Source organism: Barbus barbus (assembly GCF_936440315.1).
Source record: "Barbus barbus genome assembly, chromosome: 12".
In the NCBI taxonomy this organism is placed as follows: Eukaryota; Metazoa; Chordata; class Actinopteri; order Cypriniformes; family Cyprinidae; genus Barbus; species Barbus barbus.
Window position 1 is genome coordinate 9,054,727 of NC_136740.1, and position 23,211 is coordinate 9,077,937.

At 35.5% G+C, this 23,211-nt stretch overlaps 1 protein-coding gene across 1 annotated transcript in view; it reads left to right on the top strand.

Annotated features, from left to right (window-relative positions):
• The window catches only part of LOC306877917 (SNF-related serine/threonine-protein kinase-like), a 70,619-nt gene that overhangs the window by 21,344 nt on the left and 26,064 nt on the right, over positions 1-23,211 (top strand). Inside the window, exon 3 of the mRNA XM_079429956.1 lies at positions 6,773-6,914. Coding sequence (XP_079286082.1) covers positions 6,773-6,914 — 142 coding nt within the window. The remainder of the gene's footprint in view (positions 1-6,772; positions 6,915-23,211) is intronic.

A 23,211-nucleotide genomic window follows, 5' to 3' on the forward strand; every position in this document is an offset into this window, starting at 1 on the left:
TGTGGTAAGTGAAATCTTATGTACTGTAATGTAACAGGCTACCGCTAGCAAGGAGCTAACCATGTCCCTTTAGTGGCTCGTGTTATTTTATTAGAACGCGTTATTTGCTTTCTGTGCCTTTCTGAATACAGACACCAACCCATCCCTGCACAGCCTGGAACATAACATTTATTTCCATGATCTGCCATTTTTGCTGTTGTCCTCGCTTGTTTCTTCACAATATCTGCAGAACTTCTGATGGTTCGGCTGGCGGCTGGCCTAGAACATGGGCAGGTATATGCAAATGTTGGGAGCGTAACTATTAGTGATCCCGACTGTAACGTCACAGTCGGTGTTATGTTCTGATTCGCCTATGTTTCAGTGGGCTTTTTAAATTTTTTATTCACGAGATTTACATAAGGAGGAGGAAACAATGCTGTTTGAGGTGTATGTCATTTCCATTTTTCTATTTTTTTTATTATTCAACTATGCCAAGGTAAATACAGTTTTCCATTCTATGGCACCTTTAAATAAATGGCAAATGTTTTCACATCTTGTTTCATCCATTTTCATCCATCATGTAAGTGTCCAAATGCCATGAGTCATTGGATGTGTAACTAAAAATTTGTTGTGACGTGTGTTACATAAGTATAGGGTAACTAGCATTTAATCAAATGTTATTGAAAAGTACTTTTTTATGACTTGGTGAACTGCAATTATAGACATCTGATTTGGAGTTGGACCAGATTTTATTTTTAGCTTGAAGAACTGTACATTACTTATGTAATAGTAAGCACTAGTTAAGGTCTTGTGTATTTGAACGCGTCATGCTTTCTGTCATGCAGTCCTGCGGATTATGTGTTACTCTTACTCATACTTAGGGTTCGAAAATTGAACAAAACTCAAACCACATTGTATTTATTTATGACAATGCATGCCTCTAATTGTGTGAATTTTATGCTGTTCTATTACCTGCAGTTACACTTATGGAGTGGAAACATACAGTGATAATGTTTTGGGTATTATGGAGTAACATATTTTATAACTTCTAACCATACATTTCATTGCGATTTATAGTTAGTTAATTTTCCAATTTACCTGGTATTTCATTTTGCCTTTTAACAGAAATTTAACAGAAATAAGATGACAAAAATGAGAAGAAACAAAACTATTTATATAAAATGCAGCCACAAGATTTGATGTCAGAGGAATTTCTGGGAATGCTAATATTTTTATTAGGCATATTTTACTTGCAAAAACCATACATTTGACAGTATTTTACAATAAATTACAGATAATACAGTGTTATACCATATAGTGTTTTTACTGTATTTGAAGGTACATTAGCCATTCATTGAACAGAAATTTTAGTTAACCCTAAAACACAAAGCAATGAAATGCAAAATTTAAAATACAGGTAAAACACCAGTAAAAAAAATAAAAATGCAATATTTCTTTATTCCTAAATGCCCTTTATGTTAATGCAGTAAATTGTGCCCTATAGTACTGATTTATATATTAAATAAATATGCCTATTTAAAGCTGTTAAAGTCATGTTTAAATTGTTAAATGTAACAATAAAATAAAATACATTTTTAAATGCAACTTTTATTGATTGACTTTTGTATTTCTTTTTTTTTTATTATTAATACATTGATTCATTCTTGTTTTTTTTTAGCTGTTCAGCAGGGCATTGGAAGGCTTAAATAAAGCATTTGAGATTAGTTGGGGTTGGACTGTGTATGTGCACACCATGCTAGCGAATCGATCTTGGATTACATTATGCTGTAAATATTTTATGTTTAGTGCAGGCGTTTCTAGTGCCAAGGTTCTGTAAGAGTCTAAGATGCATCCAGGCTTGAGCATTGTCCAGTCTTGGAGTTAAAATAACCCAAGTTTTGCATAATGAGCCCTGACGTCAAGTGCTTTGTGACAACAAACCGTGGATAGAGCTGCATCTGACGGCTTGACACATAGAAAAGCACTCCAGTCACAGAGGGGCGTAGTCATCTGTTGATGTCTTCCTACAGTTCTACTGCAGACTTCACAGACTGAGCCATTGTTTCTTTATGAGGGAACTACATTTAAGTTCATCCACAGCTGACAGACAGAGCGCCACAGATGGACTCGTACACTAAAGCGGCCCTTTGTTTGGCCATAACCCATTAGTTTTTGTATAGCGCTGGAGAGAGTGTGTTTGAGGCATTGTCCTGTCGCCAAATGCATTTATATTGGAAGTACTCAGACGGTGAAATGAGATGTTTGATTTATTTTGCTTCGATTTATCTTTTTGATGTGCCAAAGAGATGTGAATGTCAGAGATGTTGTCTCTTAATGTCTTCGTATTGTTATAATGTCATTATCTCAATGAGTTTCAGTGTCTTTGTGTATGGCTTTTGTCGCGGTTTCTTTTCTTGAATGAATTGGCAAAGGCATGATCTATCAGTAACTTGATTGTGATTGTTATAATAGTGTGCTGAGTCCTGTGTTGAATGGCTGAAGGAAGCCATCAAGTGAATAAAGGCCCTTTCACATGATGTGTGTCAACGTTTTCCAGCACGTTGAATTAGATGGAGTTAAATGCCGACAAGATGAAGTCCCACAAGTCAATCATAATTTTTTTTTTTTTAAGAATGGCAAGGAGTCAAGCATATCTCAGTACCCAATAAATATAATGGGTCCTGTGAGAGAGGGGCGCTCCCAAAAAAAATAAAAAAAACTACTTGGGAACAGAGATAAGATGACAGATTTGTATATAAAAAAACGTTTAATTGGATTCAAGTAAACCCTATGTAGCAATATTCAGAATATTAAGGTCAGTTATAGGTATCAAACAGAATTACTGCATAATGGTTTGAAAATAAAACCAGTTGAGTCTACTATTAACCCCCCCCCCCCCCCCCCCCCCCCCCTCCCGTTACCATTTAAAAAACATTAACACATTCCCATGAACTATGGCAGATCAAACCAAGAACAAACCTTGATCTGCCTGCACCCCTTAATATGGTCTGTGGCGTCAACAAAAACCTGCACATTACTGTAGCACCAACATTGGCCCCATAGTCACATATTGATTAGGTAGTATCTCTATTAAAAAATAAATAAAAAAATAAAATAAAATAAAGAAAGAGAAGGAATAAAACATAAAAAAATAACATCATAATCAGTAAGCGATACTGTATGCACAGTGAAAGCTTCTAGTAACTATGAATTAAGAAGTGAATATTAAAGTGAACAGTGAAAGACACAGTCACCCAACCATTTAGAGGATCTCTTCTCCGATTAAACAGCAAATGTCCAGCTGGAGTTCACTGAGAGTTGGTGGATGAAAGGGATCTGAGAAAAACTGTTGCTTCTTCTGGGGAGTGTAGCATTTTAGGTTCACCTTGATTGAGAATGACCTTCAGCGTTGCAGGATAAAGGAGAAAATTCTGGATGCCAGCGTCTCTCATCTCCTTCCTAATTGGCGCAAATGCACTTCTTCTTTTTGCGGTGACCGGAGAAAAATCTGGAAAGAAAGACAGCGTTGCTCTGTCAGAAGTTTTCACCGGGGCATGAAACCCTATGTAGCAATTTCCAATGAATCATTTGATGATTAGGGTTTTTAGAAGACAATTTAAACATACCCCATACCTGATCGGAAAATGAAACATGCACATCCTCATTAAGATTCAAGAAATAGGTTGACAAAAAGTAGGCCCGCAGAATGAGCTCCCTGTCCATGTGCAGCAGTTTATAGATGAATACCCGTGGTTTAGCGCGATCTGAGGAGAGCCTTGTGTACACGCGATGCGCTCGCTCCACTTCAATCTCTTTGCCCGCCAGAGACGGGAGCCACGTCGGTAGCAATCTTTTCAAAAAGCCCATAGGGTCGTCCTTTTCAGAACTTTCAGGCAGTCCAACCAGACGCAGATTGCTGCGCCTATTGCGATCCTGCAAGTCCACAACCTGTTGCTCGAGCGCGGCTACTCGCCTATCGTGATCTGCGACGACAGATTTTGTTCTCTCATCTCCCTTGTAAGAAGATCCAGTTTAGAGCATAGCGACTGAACAACTGACATGTGAGAAGCAAACTCGTTCCACATCGCCGTCAACTCGGTTCTTAGAATGTCCTCAAAGTGTGTAACAGTGTTCGCCATCTTGTCCATCATATCGCTCGCGGTCGGTAGCTTGGATTTCTTCTTAGTCGGAGAAGCCGACGGAGACAACTCATGCTGTTTCCGATTGTATGCCATCAGGGAAAGTATTATTAATGAATAAAACTTAAAATAAAACAAGAAAAAAATCAGCAGAAAGGGGCCAAACGTACGGAGCTCTACTCAAGTGCAACTAGGTTCATGAACAGGTCACGTGACTCTCCGCTGTGCCCCTTTTTCTTGATGCCACCAGGGTGGCGTTTACACTGACTGCTTGGGCCCGCCATTGCTGCTTGCAGCTATAATTTATTTTTGAGTTAAGCATATTGGTCTGTTTATTGATTCAGGATGTACCCTTTCTTCAGTCATTCAAAATTAAACAGACTTTGATTTATTAAAGCATAGCTCTCCATTCTATTTCCTGGTGCTCATAATGGTCAGTGCAGCTCCTACCTTTTATCCATGTAAAGTCTCTTATTACAGATGGATTATGAAACCAGTCGAGTACATTTGATTCTCAATTTTTTTCACATTTTGTTTAAAATTGGAGCATGGCATGGCACAGACCTTTATTTGAAAGCATTAATTATTCAAGACCATTGGCATCATGAAGGTGTGTTGTATGGATTCTCTCTCTTGCATTTGGTTTAGTTTAAATTTAATGAATGAAAAAGTCATGTGGGATATATTTGAAACTGACTTTGTCAAAATCGTGTCGCATGACATTTATTTGGCAGATTGAAGATCTTCAAATATTAATAAGCAGTGAAGCAATTGTTTTATGTTTTATGTCAAACGTCTTTTTTGGCTTTAGGCCCACCCCAAACTGAACAAATTTTTTAAATAAATATAAAATTGAGAAATTAAAAACATGCTCATCTTAGAGACACATTCAAACCATTGTGGGTATGAACTGCAGTTTAATGTATATTTGAATTAATTAATATATAGCCTTATTTCAAGTCTAAAGGCTTGTTCACAGCAAGGAAGATAACTATAATTATACATTTTTAATAATAATCTTAATTCCTTGAGAATATGGGAAATTCAGACCATAACTGTAACAATATGACAAAATTCAACTGATTAACATTCACAGCCAATCAGAATTAAGACTACATAACTGCAGAGTGTGCTTATACAGAACATTATCACCATACAACATATTTATATTTATAGTTATAGCCATTGTTCTTGGTGTGAATGGGCCTTAAGTGGGTACTTCAAGACCAGGACCATTGTTCATAGTGAGAAATCTAGCTGCGAAAGACTGCATTCTATATAATATTATTTTCTGCTGCCACCATAAATTAACTTTTTTTTTAGTTGAAGTTTAATAATCAGAACTGACAAAGCTTACACAATCATATTGTCCATAGTTAGAGCATGCTGTGTGTTTACCCTGGTGTCAGTGATAGAGTTTTAAACACTGCAGGATATCTGGCTATACAGTTACCTCTTGCTGGGCCAGATTTGTTTCTGATCCATCTGTCTGTCAGTGGTCAGAGCAGAACCCGCAGCCTGTGGGTGTACAGGTCATTACAGCCGAATAGTCCCAGCAGGGACAGAAACGGTCCAGAGCCACTGGCACGGTGCATAACCACGGCTGCTCAGTGCCTCAGGTGTACTGCTTCACACTCTGCAGCAGATTGGAGCTCTCCGAGGGGCCATTATCAGATAAAACATCTCCCATTACCTTCTAGAAATGCACTCCTGCCATCTGTGCAAGCTAGAGCAAGAAATCATGCCTCTTCCATTTTCTCAAATGTGTTGTCAATTTCATAAAATGGGCCTATTAAAGTGGTTTGCTTCTTGCCACTGCAAACTGTTGCTGTAGTTGCGGTGACATCCCTGGAGACTGAAGGGATAATGGAAGTTTTGCTTAAACTTTCTCATTTCATTTACAGCTGTACTTGCCATTTCTGATTTAAGATTAGGAAGTACATGCTGCTGCAGACCACTCATGCAGTGTTTTTTCACTGTTTAGTTATTGAACATTCCGTAGCACTTGTTAATTACGTCCCTTGTGTTTTGACATGCAGGGCTCGTGGGGCAGATTTTGGCTGAGACAAACCAATTTTTCTCAGTCTGTGGGCCACCCATGCTGCTAAATTGATTTAAGATCTGTTAATGGGCTCGATCACTTCTCCCAAACTCTGTTGACTTTCCGCTGTTCACAACCAGAGCACAGAGTCACTGAACATCTCGCACGATTACAAAAAAGCTGTCATCAGTTCTAGAAACCACACCTCTTTAAAACTGTAGCATTTTGTGATTAGTAAAATTTGCACAGAACTTCAGGGACAACTCCAGGGATATCTGTGTGCCAGCTCTATTACTGGTGTTCCCAACTGTTGCCAGTAGATCATAAGCCATTGTCACAAATGTTTATTTTTTCTATCATGGGAAAGTGAGCAGACACTGTTTATTGAGAATCATAAATATTGAAAATGAATACAAATAATGTGCCAGATGTTACTCTTTGCCAAATTCTTGGTTGACATTGTAGGTATGTAGACCTTTGTCTGTCTTGTTTCATTCTGCCTTCCTGAGGCAACGAAGGCTCTATGATGTGTTTTTCTCTCTCTCTTCACTATTCTAACGAATTAAACAGTCTTTTGAAAATGCTGATGACATTTTAACCCTCTTCCCTGTAGATATCTGGAGTCTAGGGGTCATCCTCTTTATGCTGGTGTGCGGTCAGCCCCCTTTCCAAGAGGCCAACGACAGCGAGACCCTGACTATGATCATGGACTGCAAATACACTGTACCTACTCACGTCTCCAATGCCTGCAAAGAGTAAGTTGCTGCCTTAACCTCTGCCTTGGTCCCAGTCGGATAGTCTCTGGCATTTCCTGCAGCTTTAATGTCCACATTTTTTCCTTTAGGCTATTGAGACACAATGGCTTAATGGAGCCTTTCACTGTACATTCATTATCTAGAAAGCCAGACAGTAATGTTGACATGAATGTTAATAAGCTACCTCAGGCAGACTCGGAGTGACCTTCTCAGAATCGATATATATATATATATATTTATTTTTATTTTTATTTTTTCCTTCTGTGGCTAGTTTGAAAAGCTATCTGCCACTGTCATAGTTATATTTTGGCAGGTCATTAATTGTCATACACATAATTGCAAATAATGATTTCTTTTGTGCCCTTTACAGTGAAACCTTAGAAGGTCTAATGCAAATTAAGCTAATTTGACAACATTCATGGCATAATTTTTGGCATTCAGTTCAACAACGTCATTTGCACCGCGCTCCTCCGTTACTTGATCTTTTTATTTTGGTGCGTAAATCTGTTAAGTTACTTTATATAAGAAATTATGATCCACACTCACGACAACAGTCCTCTTTTGCCGTTTTATTTGACGAACATCACCAATGGGGAAAAGACTACCGATGGCTACCAAGCCTTCCTCAGTGTGTAAAGCAATTACATCCCTCCACCCACTTTTCAAGTCACCAATTATGTCGACGTCATCACTCATTACTCAATGTTGAATCACCACAATCATTAAAACATTTCCTTTTAACTACTAAACAATTTTCACGACACAAAACAACATATTCACTAGTATATCACGCTACACATCCGTGACTGAGGCAAGAATTATGTTATTCATTTATCACTATTATACAAGCCTACAGTTTAAATAAACAATCAACAATATGTACTCCACCAATTGACTTTATATAGTATAACAGTGGAAAATTCAATAATTAGAAACATCAGAAATACATCGTCATAAGCGATTATGGTTTTCACACTGTAAATACTCTAGATTTATTATATAACATCTTAAAGATGAATTCGTCCAATTATAGTACACTAAAGCAAAACAGAAAGTTCTAGTTCTTCATTCATGCCATTTGGTGTCAGTGATTTAAGTTTATGAATCCAAAATGCTTCTCGTTTCCATAGTTCCTTATTTATATTACCTCCTCGACGTGACCCAAAAACCTCTTCTATTCCTATACATTAAAATTGCTTGAAGTCGTGTCTCATTTCATTAAAATGTCTCGCTACTGAAGAGGTTATATCTTGTCGTCATATACTCGATTTATGTTCGTTAATTCGTAATTTCAACTGACGCGATGATTTTCCTATATATATCTTTTGACATGTATGTACTAGTATTTATAACCACACTCCCTCCACCTTTATCTGCTCTTTGAATAGTCAATGTCGGATCATTAATTAATGCTGATAATGCTTCTCTTTGCACTCTTGTTAAATTTAGCTTCTTATGCAATTCATTATGGGGTTCTTGTAATAATTTTTCCACATCGTTTTCTACAAGTCTACAGAAAGTATTAACTGAATGATTATGAATTACTGGTGTGAAAGTACTTTTCGGTTTAAACTGTTGTACATATGGAGTTGCATTCACATTCGAATTAAAAAAAACTTCTCAATTTCACATTTCTAAAAAACTTAAATAATTCAACCTTGACCATAAATGGATTTGAGACATTATATGGTACAAATGATAGTCCTTTACTGAATAATGTAGTTTGTTCAGTGGATAATTCTTTGTCCGCTAAATTAAATACACTTGGGAGGCTTGGTAGCCGAAACGTTTGTGTCTTTTCCCCGTTGGTGATGTTCGTCAAATAAAACGGAAAAAGAAGACTGTTCTCGTGAATGCGGATCATAATTTCTTATAATTTTTGGCATTACCATCAAAAATATTTGACTCTTGCCCTCTTTTTTTTAAACCAATAAGTTGTACTTACAGTGGAAGTAAATCAGATCGAGAATGTGAGATTTGCTCCATGTTACAATTTGCTTGTGGTTACATTGTGCCTCTTAATTGTATAATTGCACATATTGGAAGAATTTACACTGCCAAGTGTCTTCCAAGATGTTTGAGGTAGGGCTGGGCGATATGGCTGAAAACTGTATCACGATATCAGTGTTTCATATCGGTCGATATCGATAATTATTGATATTTTTTTTTAAGGTGGTACATCAAGTTCGTGGTATTACCAGTCTTGGCGGGGACGACGGTCTTGCATAATTTGAAGACGACATTTGGTCTGACTACGGTCAGACTTATAATATCCAAAAACTGCCATACTGGGAGCTGACTTTCTCTTTTATTTACAATTTCCTCGCTCGCTGCGGCACTCATTTTCTGCTTATGAAGAGGAATCCAGCAGACCAGCCAATAGGGTCTGGCTGCAGACGTGCACTCTCAGCCGCGCGTGCGCACTTTTTTTTTTTTTTTTTTTTTACGCGTGCGCACTTAGACACGAGACAACGATATGGCGCAACCAAACATGATACTGTTACATGATTGGCTGTTAGCGTGTCACTCCCTACGTTGCTAGGTTACCAGAGAGCGAGTGCCTTTGTTAATGCAACCAAACTTGCTTCGCAGCCTTTGTTTTCTTCCGACGAAGAATAAAAAATATCGAACGTTTTATCGAACACATTTTTTATTGATATCGTTCACGTGTCTATTGCGATACATATCGTTATCGTTTTATCGCCCAGCCCTAGTTTGAGGTCATCTGCAACTTTCATTGCACCAAAAATACTCTCAAAATTCTGGGGTCCAATTTTTTTTTTTTGCATTAAATAGATCCAAAGTGACCATAAAGACATTGCAGTGTTAATAAAGATTATAATTTAAAATAAATGCTGTTCATTTGAATTTTCTGTTCATCAAAGATTCCTGAAAAAAGGTATATCGGTTTTCACAAAAATATTAAGCAGCACAACTGTTTTCAACATTTATAATAAAAAAAAATTCTTGACCACCAAAACAACATATTAGAATGCTTTCTGAAGGATCATGTGACACTGAAGACTGAAGTAATTACTGCTGAAAATTAATCCTTGCCATCCCAGGAATTAAATACTGTTCAAAATAGAAATTCAATTGTATAAATATAGCTGCGAGCAGCGATGACGGGCCCAAGCCGCCAGTGCATACGCCACCCCGGTGGCATCGAAAAACGGTGCCCAGCGAGCACACACAATACAGTAACCCTCTGGCAGTTTGGTTTTAAGGGATACGGCAATTAAAGGGTTAATCCAAACCATCAACTCTGTGAAACACAGACACACAGAACAACATAAAACTTTAAATTCTGTCAAAATATATTTTTCATTGGTAGTTGATGTTAGTTAATGCATTTACTAATGTTAACAAATGAGAAATTATTAGTTACCAAAGCTTTTAATGATTTATAAGCATTTTTTAATGATTTATTTTTCCATTAACAAACATGAATAATTTTTACTAACACAAATAAATAAAGTAAAAAATATATTGTTAATATTTAATGTTATTTGTGAATTAACCAATGTTAAAAAACAACATTATTTAACTGTTGTTAATTTACATCATTAATAATTATATACCATTTAATGGTGATCAATATTAAAAAAATTTAAAGTTTTATCTTTTGAGCATGACTATTTTTCTAATATTAAAAATATTTTGTTCATTGTTAGTTCATTGTAAGTTCATACTATCAATGAAGAATTAACATGCTGTAAAAAATATATTTTTCATTGTTAGTTCATGTTAATTAATGCATTCCCTACTGTTAACAAATGAGACTTCATTATAAAGTGTTATCAAAACCTGTAATGCTTTATAAGCATTTTTTAAGGATTTTATTGAGAAGTTTAAACAGACTCACTCTCTCTCTCTCTCTCTCTCTCCCCCCCTCCACACTCACTGAACTCACACAGTCAGTCACCCACCCAGTCACCTACCGCACACATTAGAAGTACAGTGACAGGAGATCTCTAAGTTTTAAATTTTTCTCCTAAGCATAGTGTATTGTAAATTCATGAAATTAAGCACATATCCTTACACTGTATTGTTCTGTGTATGTAATTTTTTATGAAGTGTTTGGAAGCTGCTCTTAAAAGATAAAAAAAAAAAGTTTTCTCTTTTTTCTGTAACTTTAATAAATTACCATTAAAACACCATTAAAGATATCCTAAATCCGTCCGCAATTTAGCATCTTCAGTATTTTGGCATCATGAGAAAAAATGTTTGGTGTGATTTCCGTGTTTCTGTTTGGAGGAGTATGAATTTGTTTACAGCTCGTTTTTAAAAAAAAACCACATTAAAATAAATATAGCCGACTTCCTGTTGGTCGTAGCTAATGACTGTAAATTAGAAAGTTGTCCGGATTAATAAGAACAATTTATGTACCGAGTTTGGTGTCTGTAGCTATCATTATATATATATATATATATATATATATATAATCATTAATAATTATATACCATTTAATGTTGATCAATATTAATTCCAAAATGTGTTAATATATTATTAAATTTTAAAGTTTATCTTTTGAACATGACTATTTTTCTAACATTAAAAAGATTAATAAATGCTTTTAAAAAAAATGTTCTTTGTTAGTTCATACTATCATGGAAGAATTAACATGCTGTAAAAATATATTTTTCATTGTTAGTTCATGTTAAATAATGCATTTCCTAATGTTAAGAAATGAGACCTTATTATAAAGTGTTATCAAAATCTTTAATGATTTATAAGCATTTTTTTAAGATTTTAAAAAACAGACCCTCTCTCTCTCTTTCTCTCTCTCACCCACTGGCTCAATCCACACAGTCACTCACACAGTCACTGACAGCCCACCCCACCCCCACCCCTCACTCAGCTGCAGTGACAGGGAGCTCTCACTCAGAAGCAGCTCTGATAGTTTTAAAATTTTCTCCTCTGCATAGTGTATTGTAAATTCATGAAATTAATCACATATCGTCAGACTGTATTGTTCTGTGTATGTAATTTTTTATGAAGTGTTTGAAAGCTGCTCTTAAAAAAAAAAAAAAAAAAAAAAGAATTCTCTTTTTTACTGTAACTTTAATAAATTGCCATTAAATCATCGTTCAAGATATCCTAAATCCGTCCGCAATTTAGCATCTTCAGTATTTTGGCATCATGAGAAAAAATGTTTGGTGTGATTTCCGTGTTTCTGTTTGGAGGAGTATGAATTTGTTTACAGCCCGTTTTTTAAAAAAACCCACATTAAAATAAATATAGCCGACTTCCTGTTGGTCGTAGCTAATGACTGTAAATTAGAAAGTTGTCCGGATTAATAAGAACAATTTATGTACCGAGTTTGGTGTCTGTAGCTAAAACTAACCCCCCCATTTTTGACAAAAGGTGGCGCTATAGAGTGCCTCTTCCACGCCCGTTTATGAGCTTTTTCCAGTGTCTAACTATCATTAATACTCATATGTGTGTTGAGTTTCATGACATTCTAAACATGTTATCTGCCTCAAAATCACCAGAAACGAATTTTCAACTTTGACACGTTGCCATGGCAACATAATTTTAGATATCAATATTCCCTTCACAGTTTTACATCGGCCGTGTTTTGACATTATTCTGGTGAAGTTTGAAGCAAATCGAGTAAAAATAAGATGCTGAATTCAAAGCATTTTGAAAACGACACACTTCCTGCAGCCAGTTGGTGGCGCTATAACTTTCAGTCATAATAGTCACATCTATCCGATCGGCATCATACAACGAACAAATCACTGAAGTTTGATATACATCATACAATGTATGTGGACGTTATTAGGCATTTCCTGGGTCTCATTTTTCGCCATAACTTCATCGCCTCGCCACGGGCAAACCGTTCAACATATCAAAAATATCTTCGCAATTTAGCGTCCCCAATGTCTTGAGATCATGTTCACCGAGTTTGGTGGCAATCGTATGGAAATCCTCAGAGGAGTATATCAAATTCCAGAGCATGCGCTTTTTAAACAGCCCTGAATAGCCGACTTCCTGTTGGGCGGAGCCTAAGACATGCTGCGCGGAAGTTGTTCAGCTCAATGAGTTCTATATGTGTACCGAGTTTCATATGAATACGTGCAAGTATGTGTGAGCTATACATCGTGTTTTCTGACAATTTTCCAGGGGGCGCCGTAGAGCCCCTGTGCCACGCCCGGGTCCCAGCCTCAGCGGCGTCCTAATGGCCGCAGGTTCCAATGTGCGTGCCAATTTTCGAGAGTTTTCGGGCACGTTAAGGCCCCCAAAAGTGCCCGGATGATTGAAATAAAAAATAAAAAAAATAATATAGCTGCGAGCAGCGATGACGGGCCCAAGCCGTCAGCATACGCCATCCCGGTGGCATCGATAAAACGGTGCCCAGCGAGCACACCCATTACAGTAACCCTCTGGCAGTTTGGTTTTAAGGGATACGGCAATTAAAGGGTTATTCCAAACCATCAACTCTGTGAAACACACACACACAGAACAACATATAAAACTTTAAATTCTGTGAAAATATATTTTTCATTGGTAGTTGATGTTAGTTAATGCATTTACTAATGCTAACAAATGAGAAATTATTATAGTTACCAAAGGTTTTAATGATTTATAAGCATTTTTTAATGATTTATTTTTCCATTAACTAACATGAATAATTTATTCTAACACAAATGAATAAAGTAAAACATATATTGTTAATATTTAATGTTATTTGTGAATTAACCAATGTTAAAAACAACATTATTTAACTGTTGTTAATTTACATCATTAATAAATATATACCATTTAATGTTTATCAAAATCAATTCCAAAATGTGTTAATATATTATTACATTTTAAAGTTTTATCTTTTGAACATGACTATTTTTCTAATATTAAAAATATTTTGTTCATTGTAAGTTCATACTATCAATGAAGAATTAACATGCTGTAAAAAATATATTTTTCATTGTTAGTTCATGTTAATTAATGCATTCCCTACTGTTAACAAAAGAGACTTAATTATAAAGTGTTATCAAAACCTTTAATGCTTTATAAGCATTTTTTAAGGATTTTATTGAGAAGTTTAAACAGACCCTCTCTCTCTCTCTCTCTCTCTCTCCCCCTCCACACTCACTGAACTCACACAGTCAGTCACCCACCCAGTCACCCACCGCACACATTAGAAGCACAGAGACAGGAGAACTCTGATAGTTTTAATTTTCTGCTCTCCATAGTGTATTGTAAATTCATGAAATTAATCACATATCTCAGACTGTCTTGTTCTGTGTATGTAATTTTTTATGAAGTGTTTGGAAGCTGCTCTTTAAAGATAAAAAAAAAAAGTGTTCTTTTTTACTGTAACTTTAATAAATTGCCATTAAATCACCGTTCAAGATATCCTAAATCAGTCCGCAATGTAGCATCTTCAGTATCTTGGAAGCATGTGAAAAAATGTTTGGTGTGAATTTTTGGTTTCTGCTTGAAGGAGTATGAATTTGTTTACAGCCCGTTTAAAAAAAAAAAAAACACATAAAAAAAAAAAATTGCCGATTTCCTGTTGGTCGTAGCTAATGACTGTAAATTAGAAAGTTGTCCGGATTAATAAGAACAATTTATGTACCGAGTTTGGTGTCTGTAGCTATCATTATATATATATATATATATATATATATATAATCATTAATAATTATATACCATTTAATGTTGATCAATATTAATTCCAAAATGTGTTTATATATTATTACATTTTAAAGTTTATCTTTTGAACATGACTAATTTTCTAACATTAAAAAGATTAATAAATGCTTTAAAAAAATTGTTCTTTGTTAGTTCATACTATCATGGAAGAATTAACATGCTGTAAAAATATATTTTTCATTGTTAGTTCACGTTAATTAATGCATTTCCTAATGTTAAGAATTGAGACCTTATTATAAAGTGTTATCAAAATCTTTAATGATTTATAAGCATTTTTTAAAGATTTAAAAAAACAGACCCTCTCTCTCTCTTTCTCTCTCTCACCCACTGGCTCAATCCACACAGTCACTCACACAGTCACTCACACCCCACCCCACCCCCACCCCTCACTCAGCTGCAGGCTGACAGGGATCTCTCACTCAGAAGCAGTCTAAGTCTAACTCTCTGATAGTTTTCAAATTTTCTCCTCTGCATAGTGTATTGTAAATTCATAAAATTAATCACATATCCTCAGACTGTATTGTTCTGTGTATGTAATTTTTTATGAAGTGTTTGGAAGCTGCTCTTAAAAGATAAAAAAAAAAAAGAAATGATCTTTTTTACTGTAACTTTAATAAATTGCCATTAAATCATCGTTCAAGATATCCTAAATCCGTCCGCAATTTAGCATCTTCAGTATTTTGGCATCATGATAAAAAATGTTTGGTGTGATTTCCGTGTTTCTGCTTGGAGGAGTATTAATTTGTTTACAGCCCGTTTTTAAAAAAAACCCACATTAAAATAAATATAGCCGACTTCCTGTTGGTCGTAGCTAATGACTGTAAATTAGAAAGTTGTCCGGATTAATAAGAACAATTTATGTACCGAGTTTGGTGTCTGTAGCTAAAACTAACCCCCCCATTTTTGACAAAAGGTGGCGCTATAGAGTGCCTCTTCCACGCCCGTTTATGAGCTTTTTCCAGTGTCTAACTATCATTAATACTCATATGTGTGTTGAGTTTCATGACATTCTAAACATGTTATCTGCCTCAAAATCACCAGAAACGAATTTTCAACTTTGACACGTTGCCATGGCAACATAATTTTAGATATCAATATTCCCTTCACAGTTTTACATCGGCCGTGTTTTGACATTATTCTGGTGAAGTTTGAAGCAAATCGAGTAAAAATAAGATGCTGAATTCAAAGCATTTTGAAAACGACACACTTCCTGCAGCCAGTTGGTGGCGCTATAACTTTCAGTCATAATAGTCACATCTATCCGATCGGCATCATACAACGAACAAATCACTGAAGTTTGATATACATCATACAATGTATGTGGACGTTATTAGGCATTTCCTGGGTCTCATTTTTCGCCATAACTTCATCGCCTCGCCACGGGCAAACCGTTCAACATATCAAAAATATCTTCGCAATTTAGCGTCCCCAATGTCTTGAGATCATGTTCACCGAGTTTGGTGGCAATCGTATGGAAATCCTCAGAGGAGTATATCAAATTCCAGAGCATGCGCTTTTTAAACAGCCCTGAATAGCCGACTTCCTGTTGGGCGGAGCCTAAGACATGCTGCGCGGAAGTTGTTCGGCTCAATGAGTTCTATATGTGTACCGAGTTTCATATGAATACGTGCAAGTATGTGTGAGCTATACATCGTGTTTTCTGACAATTTTCCAGGGGGCGCCGTAGAGCCCCTGTGCCACGCCCGGGTCCCAGCCTCAGCGGCGTCCTAATGGCCGCAGGTTCCAATGTGCGTGCCAATTTTCGAGAGTTTTCGGGCACGTTAAGGCCCCCAAAAGTGCCCGGATGATTGAAATAAAAAATAAAAAAAATAATATAGCTGCGAGCAGCGATGACGGGCCCAAGCCGTCAGCATACGCCATCCCGGTGGCATCGATAAAACGGTGCCCAGCGAGCACACCCATTACAGTAACCCTCTGGCAGTTTGGTTTTAAGGGATACGGCAATTAAAGGGTTATTCCAAACCATCAACTCTGTGAAACACACACACACAGAACAACATATAAAACTTTAAATTCTGTGAAAATATATTTTTCATTGGTAGTTGATGTTAGTTAATGCATTTACTAATGCTAACAAATGAGAAATTATTATAGTTACCAAAGGTTTTAATGATTTATAAGCATTTTTTAATGATTTATTTTTCCATTAACTAACATGAATAATTTATTCTAACACAAATGAATAAAGTAAAACATATATTGTTAATATTTAATGTTATTTGTGAATTAACCAATGTTAAAAACAACATTATTTAACTGTTGTTAATTTACATCATTAATAAATATATACCATTTAATGTTTATCAAAATCAATTCCAAAATGTGTTAATATATTATTACATTTTAAAGTTTTATCTTTTGAACATGACTATTTTTCTAATATTAAAAATATTTTGTTCATTGTAAGTTCATACTATCAATGAAGAATTAACATGCTGTAAAAAATATATTTTTCATTGTTAGTTCATGTTAATTAATGCATTCCCTACTGTTAACAAAAGAGACTTAATTATAAAGTGTTATCAAAACCTTTAATGCTTTATAAGCATTTTTTAAGGATTTTATTGAGAAGTTTAAACAGACCCTCTCTCTCTCTCTCTCTCTCTCTCCCCCTCCACACTCACTGAACTCACACAGTCAGTCACCCACCCAGTCACCCACCGCACACATTAGAAGCACAGAGACAGGAGAACTCTGATAGTTTTAATTTTCTGCTCTCCATAGTGTATTGTAAATTCATGAAATTAATCACATATCTCAGACTGTCTTGTTCTGTGTATGTAATTTTTTATGAAGTGTTTGGAAGCTGCTCTTTAAAGATAAAAAAAAAAAGTGTTCTTTTTTACTGTAACTTTAATAAATTGCCATTAAATCACCGTTCAAGATATCCTAAATCAGTCCGCAATGTAGCATCTTCAGTATCTTGGAAGCATGTGAAAAAATGTTTGGTGTGAATTTTTGGTTTCTGCTTGAAGGAGTATGAATTTGTTTACAGCCCGTTTAAAAAAAAAAAAAACACATAAAAAAAAAAAATTGCCGATTTCCTGTTGGTCGTAGCTAATGACTGTAAATTAGAAAGTTGTCCGGATTAATAAGAACAATTTATGTACCGAGTTTGGTGTCTGTAGCTATCATTATATATATATATATATATATATATATATATAATCATTAATAATTATATACCATTTAATGTTGATCAATATTAATTCCAAAATGTGTTTATATATTATTACATTTTAAAGTTTATCTTTTGAACATGACTAATTTTCTAACATTAAAAAGATTAATAAATGCTTTAAAAAAATTGTTCTTTGTTAGTTCATACTATCATGGAAGAATTAACATGCTGTAAAAATATATTTTTCATTGTTAGTTCACGTTAATTAATGCATTTCCTAATGTTAAGAATTGAGACCTTATTATAAAGTGTTATCAAAATCTTTAATGATTTATAAGCATTTTTTAAAGATTTAAAAAAACAGACCCTCTCTCTCTCTTTCTCTCTCTCACCCACTGGCTCAATCCACACAGTCACTCACACAGTCACTCACACCCCACCCCACCCCCACCCCTCACTCAGCTGCAGGCTGACAGGGATCTCTCACTCAGAAGCAGTCTAAGTCTAACTCTCTGATAGTTTTCAAATTTTCTCCTCTGCATAGTGTATTGTAAATTCATAAAATTAATCACATATCCTCAGACTGTATTGTTCTGTGTATGTAATTTTTTATGAAGTGTTTGGAAGCTGCTCTTAAAAGATAAAAAAAAAAAAGAAATGATCTTTTTTACTGTAACTTTAATAAATTGCCATTAAATCATCGTTCAAGATATCCTAAATCCGTCCGCAATTTAGCATCTTCAGTATTTTGGCATCATGATAAAAAATGTTTGGTGTGATTTCCGTGTTTCTGCTTGGAGGAGTATTAATTTGTTTACAGCCCGTTTTTAAAAAAAACCCACATTAAAATAAATATAGCCGACTTCCTGTTGGTCGTAGCTAATGACTGTAAATTAGAAAGTTGTCCGGATTAATTAGAACAATTTATGTACCGAGTTTGGGGTCTGTAGCTAAAACTAACCCCCTCATTTTTGACAAAAGGTGGCGCTATAGAGTGCCTCTTCCACGCCCGTATATGAGCTTTTTCCAGTGTCTAACTATCATTAATACTCATATGTGTGTTGAGTTTCATGACATTCTAAACATGTTATCTGCCTCAAAATCACCAGAAACGAATTTTCAACTTTGACACGTTGCCATGGCAACATAATTTTAGATATCAATCTTCCCTTCACAGTTTTACATCGGCCGTGTTTTGACATTATTCTGGTGAAGTTTGAAGCAAATCGAGTAAAAATAAGATGCTGAATTCAAAGCATTTTGAAAACGACACACTTCCTGCAGCCAGTTGGTGGCGCTATAACTTTCAGTCATAATAGTCACATCTATCCGATCGGCATCATACAAAGAACAAATCACTGAAGTTTGATCTACATCATACAATGTATGTGGACGTTATTAGGCATTTCCTGGGTCTCATTTTTCGCCATAACTTCATCGCCTCGCCACGGGCAAACCGTTCGACATATCAAAAATATCTTCGCAATTTAGCGTCCCCAATGTCCTGAGATCATGTTCACCGAGTTTGGTGGCAATCGTATGGAAATCCTCAGAGGAGTATATCAAATTCCAGAGCATGCGCTTTTTAAACAGCCCTGAATAGCCGACTTCCTGTTGGGCGGAGCCTAAGACATGCTGCGTGAAAGTTGTTCAGCTCAATGAGTTCTATATGTGTACCGAGTTTCATATGAATACGTGCAAGTATGTGTGAGCTATACATCAAGTTTTCTGACAATTTTCCAGGGGGCGCCGTAGAGCCCCTGTGCCACGCCCGGGTCCCAGCCTCAGCGGCGTCCTAATGGCCGCAGGTTCCAATGTGCGTGCCAATTTTCGAGAGTTTTCGGGCACGTTAAGGCCCCCAAAAGTGCCCGGATGATTGAAATAAAAAAAAAAAAAAAAAAAAAAAAAAAAAAAAAAAATAATAAATATAGCTGCGAGCAGCGATGACGGGCCCAAGCCGCCAGTGCATACGCCACCCCCGGTGGCATCGAAAAACGGTGCCCAGCGAGCACACACAATACAGTAACCCTCTGGCAGTTTGGTTTTAAGGGATACGGCAATTAAAGGGTTAATCCAAACCATCAACTCTGTGAAACACAGACACACAGAACAACATAAAACTTTAAATTCTGTCAAAATATATTTTTCATTGGTAGTTGATGTTAGTTAATGCATTTACTAATGTTAACAAATGAGAAATTATTAGTTACCAAAGCTTTTAATGATTTATAAGCATTTTTTAATGATTTATTTTTCCATTAACAAACATGAATAATTTTTACTAACACAAATAAATAAAGTAAAAAATATATTGTTAATATTTAATGTTATTTGTGAATTAACCAATGTTAAAAAACAACATTATTTAACTGTTGTTAATTTACATCATTAATAATTATATACCATTTAATGGTGATCAATATTAAAAAAAATTAAAGTTTTATCTTTTGAGCATGACTATTTTTCTAATATTAAAAATATTTTGTTCATTGTTAGTTCATTGTAAGTTCATACTATCAATGAAGAATTAACATGCTGTAAAAAATATATTTCTCATTGTTAGTTCATGTTAATTAATGCATTCCCTACTGTTAACAATTGAGACTTCATTATAAAGTGTTATCAAAACCTGTAATGCTTTATAAGCATTTTTTAAGGATTTTATTGAGAAGTTTAAACAGACTCACTCTCTCTCTCTCTCTCTCTATCTCTCTCTCTCTCTCTCTCTCCCCCCCTCCACACTCACTGAACTCACACAGTCAGTCACCCACCCAGTCACCTACCGCACACATTAGAAGTACAGTGACAGGAGATCTCTAAGTTTTAAATTTTTCTCCTAAGCATAGTGTATTGTAAATTCATGAAATTAAGCACATATCCTTACACTGTATTGTTCTGTGTATGTAATTTTTTATGAAGTGTTTGGAAGCTGCTCTTAAAAGATAAAAAAAAAAAGTTTTCTCTTTTTTCTGTAACTTTAATAAATTGCCATTAAAACACCGTTAAAGATATCCTAAATCCGTCCGCAATTTAGCATCTTCAGTATTTTGGCATCATGAGAAAAAATGTTTGGTGTGATTTCCGTGTTTCTGTTTGGAGGAGTATGAATTTGTTTACAGCTCGTTTTTAAAAAAAAACCACATTAAAATAAATATAGCCGACTTCCTGTTGGTCGTAGCTAATGACTGTAAATTAGAAAGTTGTCCGGATTAATAAGAACAATTTATGTACCGAGTTTGGTGTCTGTAGCTATCATTATATATATATATATATATATATATATATATATATAATCATTAATAATTATATACCATTTAATGTTGATCAATATTAATTCCAAAATGTGTTAATATATTATTAAATTTTAAAGTTTATCTTTTGAACATGACTATTTTTCTAACATTAAAAAGATTAATAAATGCTTTTAAAAAAAATGTTCTTTGTTAGTTCATACTATCATGGAAGAATTAACATGCTGTAAAAATATATTTTTCATTGTTAGTTCATGTTAAATAATGCATTTCCTAATGTTAAGAAATGAGACCTTATTATAAAGTGTTATCAAAATCTTTAATGATTTATAAGCATTTTTTTAAGATTTTAAAAAACAGACCCTCTCTCTCTCTTTCTCTCTCTCACCCACTGGCTCAATCCACACAGTCACTCACACAGTCACTGACAGCCCACCCCACCCCCACCCCTCACTCAGCTGCAGTGACAGGGAGCTCTCAATCAGAAGCAGCTCTGATAGTTTTAAAATTTTCTCCTCTGCATAGTGTATTGTAAATTCATGAAATTAATCACATATCGTCAGACTGTATTGTTCTGTGTATGTAATTTTTTATGAAGTGTTTGAAAGCTGCTCTTAAAAAAAAAAAAAAAAAAAGAATTCTCTTTTTTACTGTAACTTTAATAAATTGCCATTAAATCATCGTTCAAGATATCCTAAATCCGTCCGCAATTTAGCATCTTCAGTATTTTGGCATCATGAGAAAAAATGTTTGGTGTGATTTCCGTGTTTCTGTTTGGAGGAGTATGAATTTGTTTACAGCCTGTTTTTTAAAAAAACCCACATTAAAATAAATATAGCCGACTTCCTGTTGGTCGTAGCTAATGACTGTAAATTAGAAAGTTGTCCGGATTAATAAGAACAATTTATGTACCAAGTTTGGTGTCTGTAGCTAAAACTAACCCCCCCATTTTTGACAAAAGGTGGCGCTATAGAGTGCCTCTTCCACGCCCGTTTATGAGCTTTTTCCAGTGTCTAACTATCATTAATACTCATATGTGTGTTGAGTTTCATGACATTCTAAACATGTTATCTGCCTCAAAATCACCAGAAACGAATTTTCAACTTTGACACGTTGCCATGGCAACATAATTTTAGATATCAATATTCCCTTCACAGTTTTACATCGGCCGTGTTTTGACATTAGTCTGGTGAAGTTTGAAGCAAATCGAGTAAAAATAAGATGCTGAATTCAAAGCATTTTGAAAACGACACACTTCCTGCAGCCAGTTGGTGGCGCTATAACTTTCAGTCATAATAGTCACATCTATCCGATCGGCATCATACCACGAACAAATCACTGAAGTTTGATCTACATCATACAATGTATGTGGACGTTATTAGGCATTTCCTGGGTCTCATTTTTCGCCATAACTTCATCGCCTCGCCACGGGCAAACCGTTCGACATATCAAAAATATCTTCGCAATTTAGCGTCCCCAATGTCTTGAGATCATGTTCACCGAGTTTGGTGGCAATCGTATGGAAATCCTCAGAGGAGTATATCAAATTCCAGAGCATGCGCTTTTTAAACAGCCCTGAATAGCCGACTTCCTGTTGGGCGGAGCCTAAGACATGCTGCGCGGAAGTTGTTCGGCTCAATGAGTTCTATATGTGTACCGAGTTTCATATGAATACGTGCAAGTATGTGTGAGCTATACATCGTGTTTTCTGACAATTTTCCAGGGGGCGCCGTAGAGCCCCTGTGCCACGCCCGGGTCCCAGCCTCAGCGGCGTCCTAATGGCCGCAGGTTCCAATGTGCGTGCCAATTTTCGAGAGTTTTCGGGCACGTTAAGGCCCCCAAAAGTGCCCGGATGATTGAAATAAAAAAAAAAAAAAAAAAAAAAAAAAAATAAATATAGCTGCAAGCAGCGATGACGGGCCCAAGCCGTCAGCATACGCCACCCCAGTGGCATCGATAAAACGGTGCCCAGCGAGCACACGCATCACAGTAACCCTCTGGCAGTTTGGTTTTAAGGGATACGGCAATTAAAGGGTTAGTCCAAACCATCAACTCTGTGAAACACACACACACACAAAACAACATATAAAACTTTAAATTCTGTGAAAATATATTTTTCATTGGTAGTTGATGTTAGTTAATGCATTTACTAATGCTAACAAATGAGAAATTATTATAGTTACCAAAGGTTTTAATGATTTATAAGCATTTTTTAATGATTTATTTTTCCATTAACTAACAT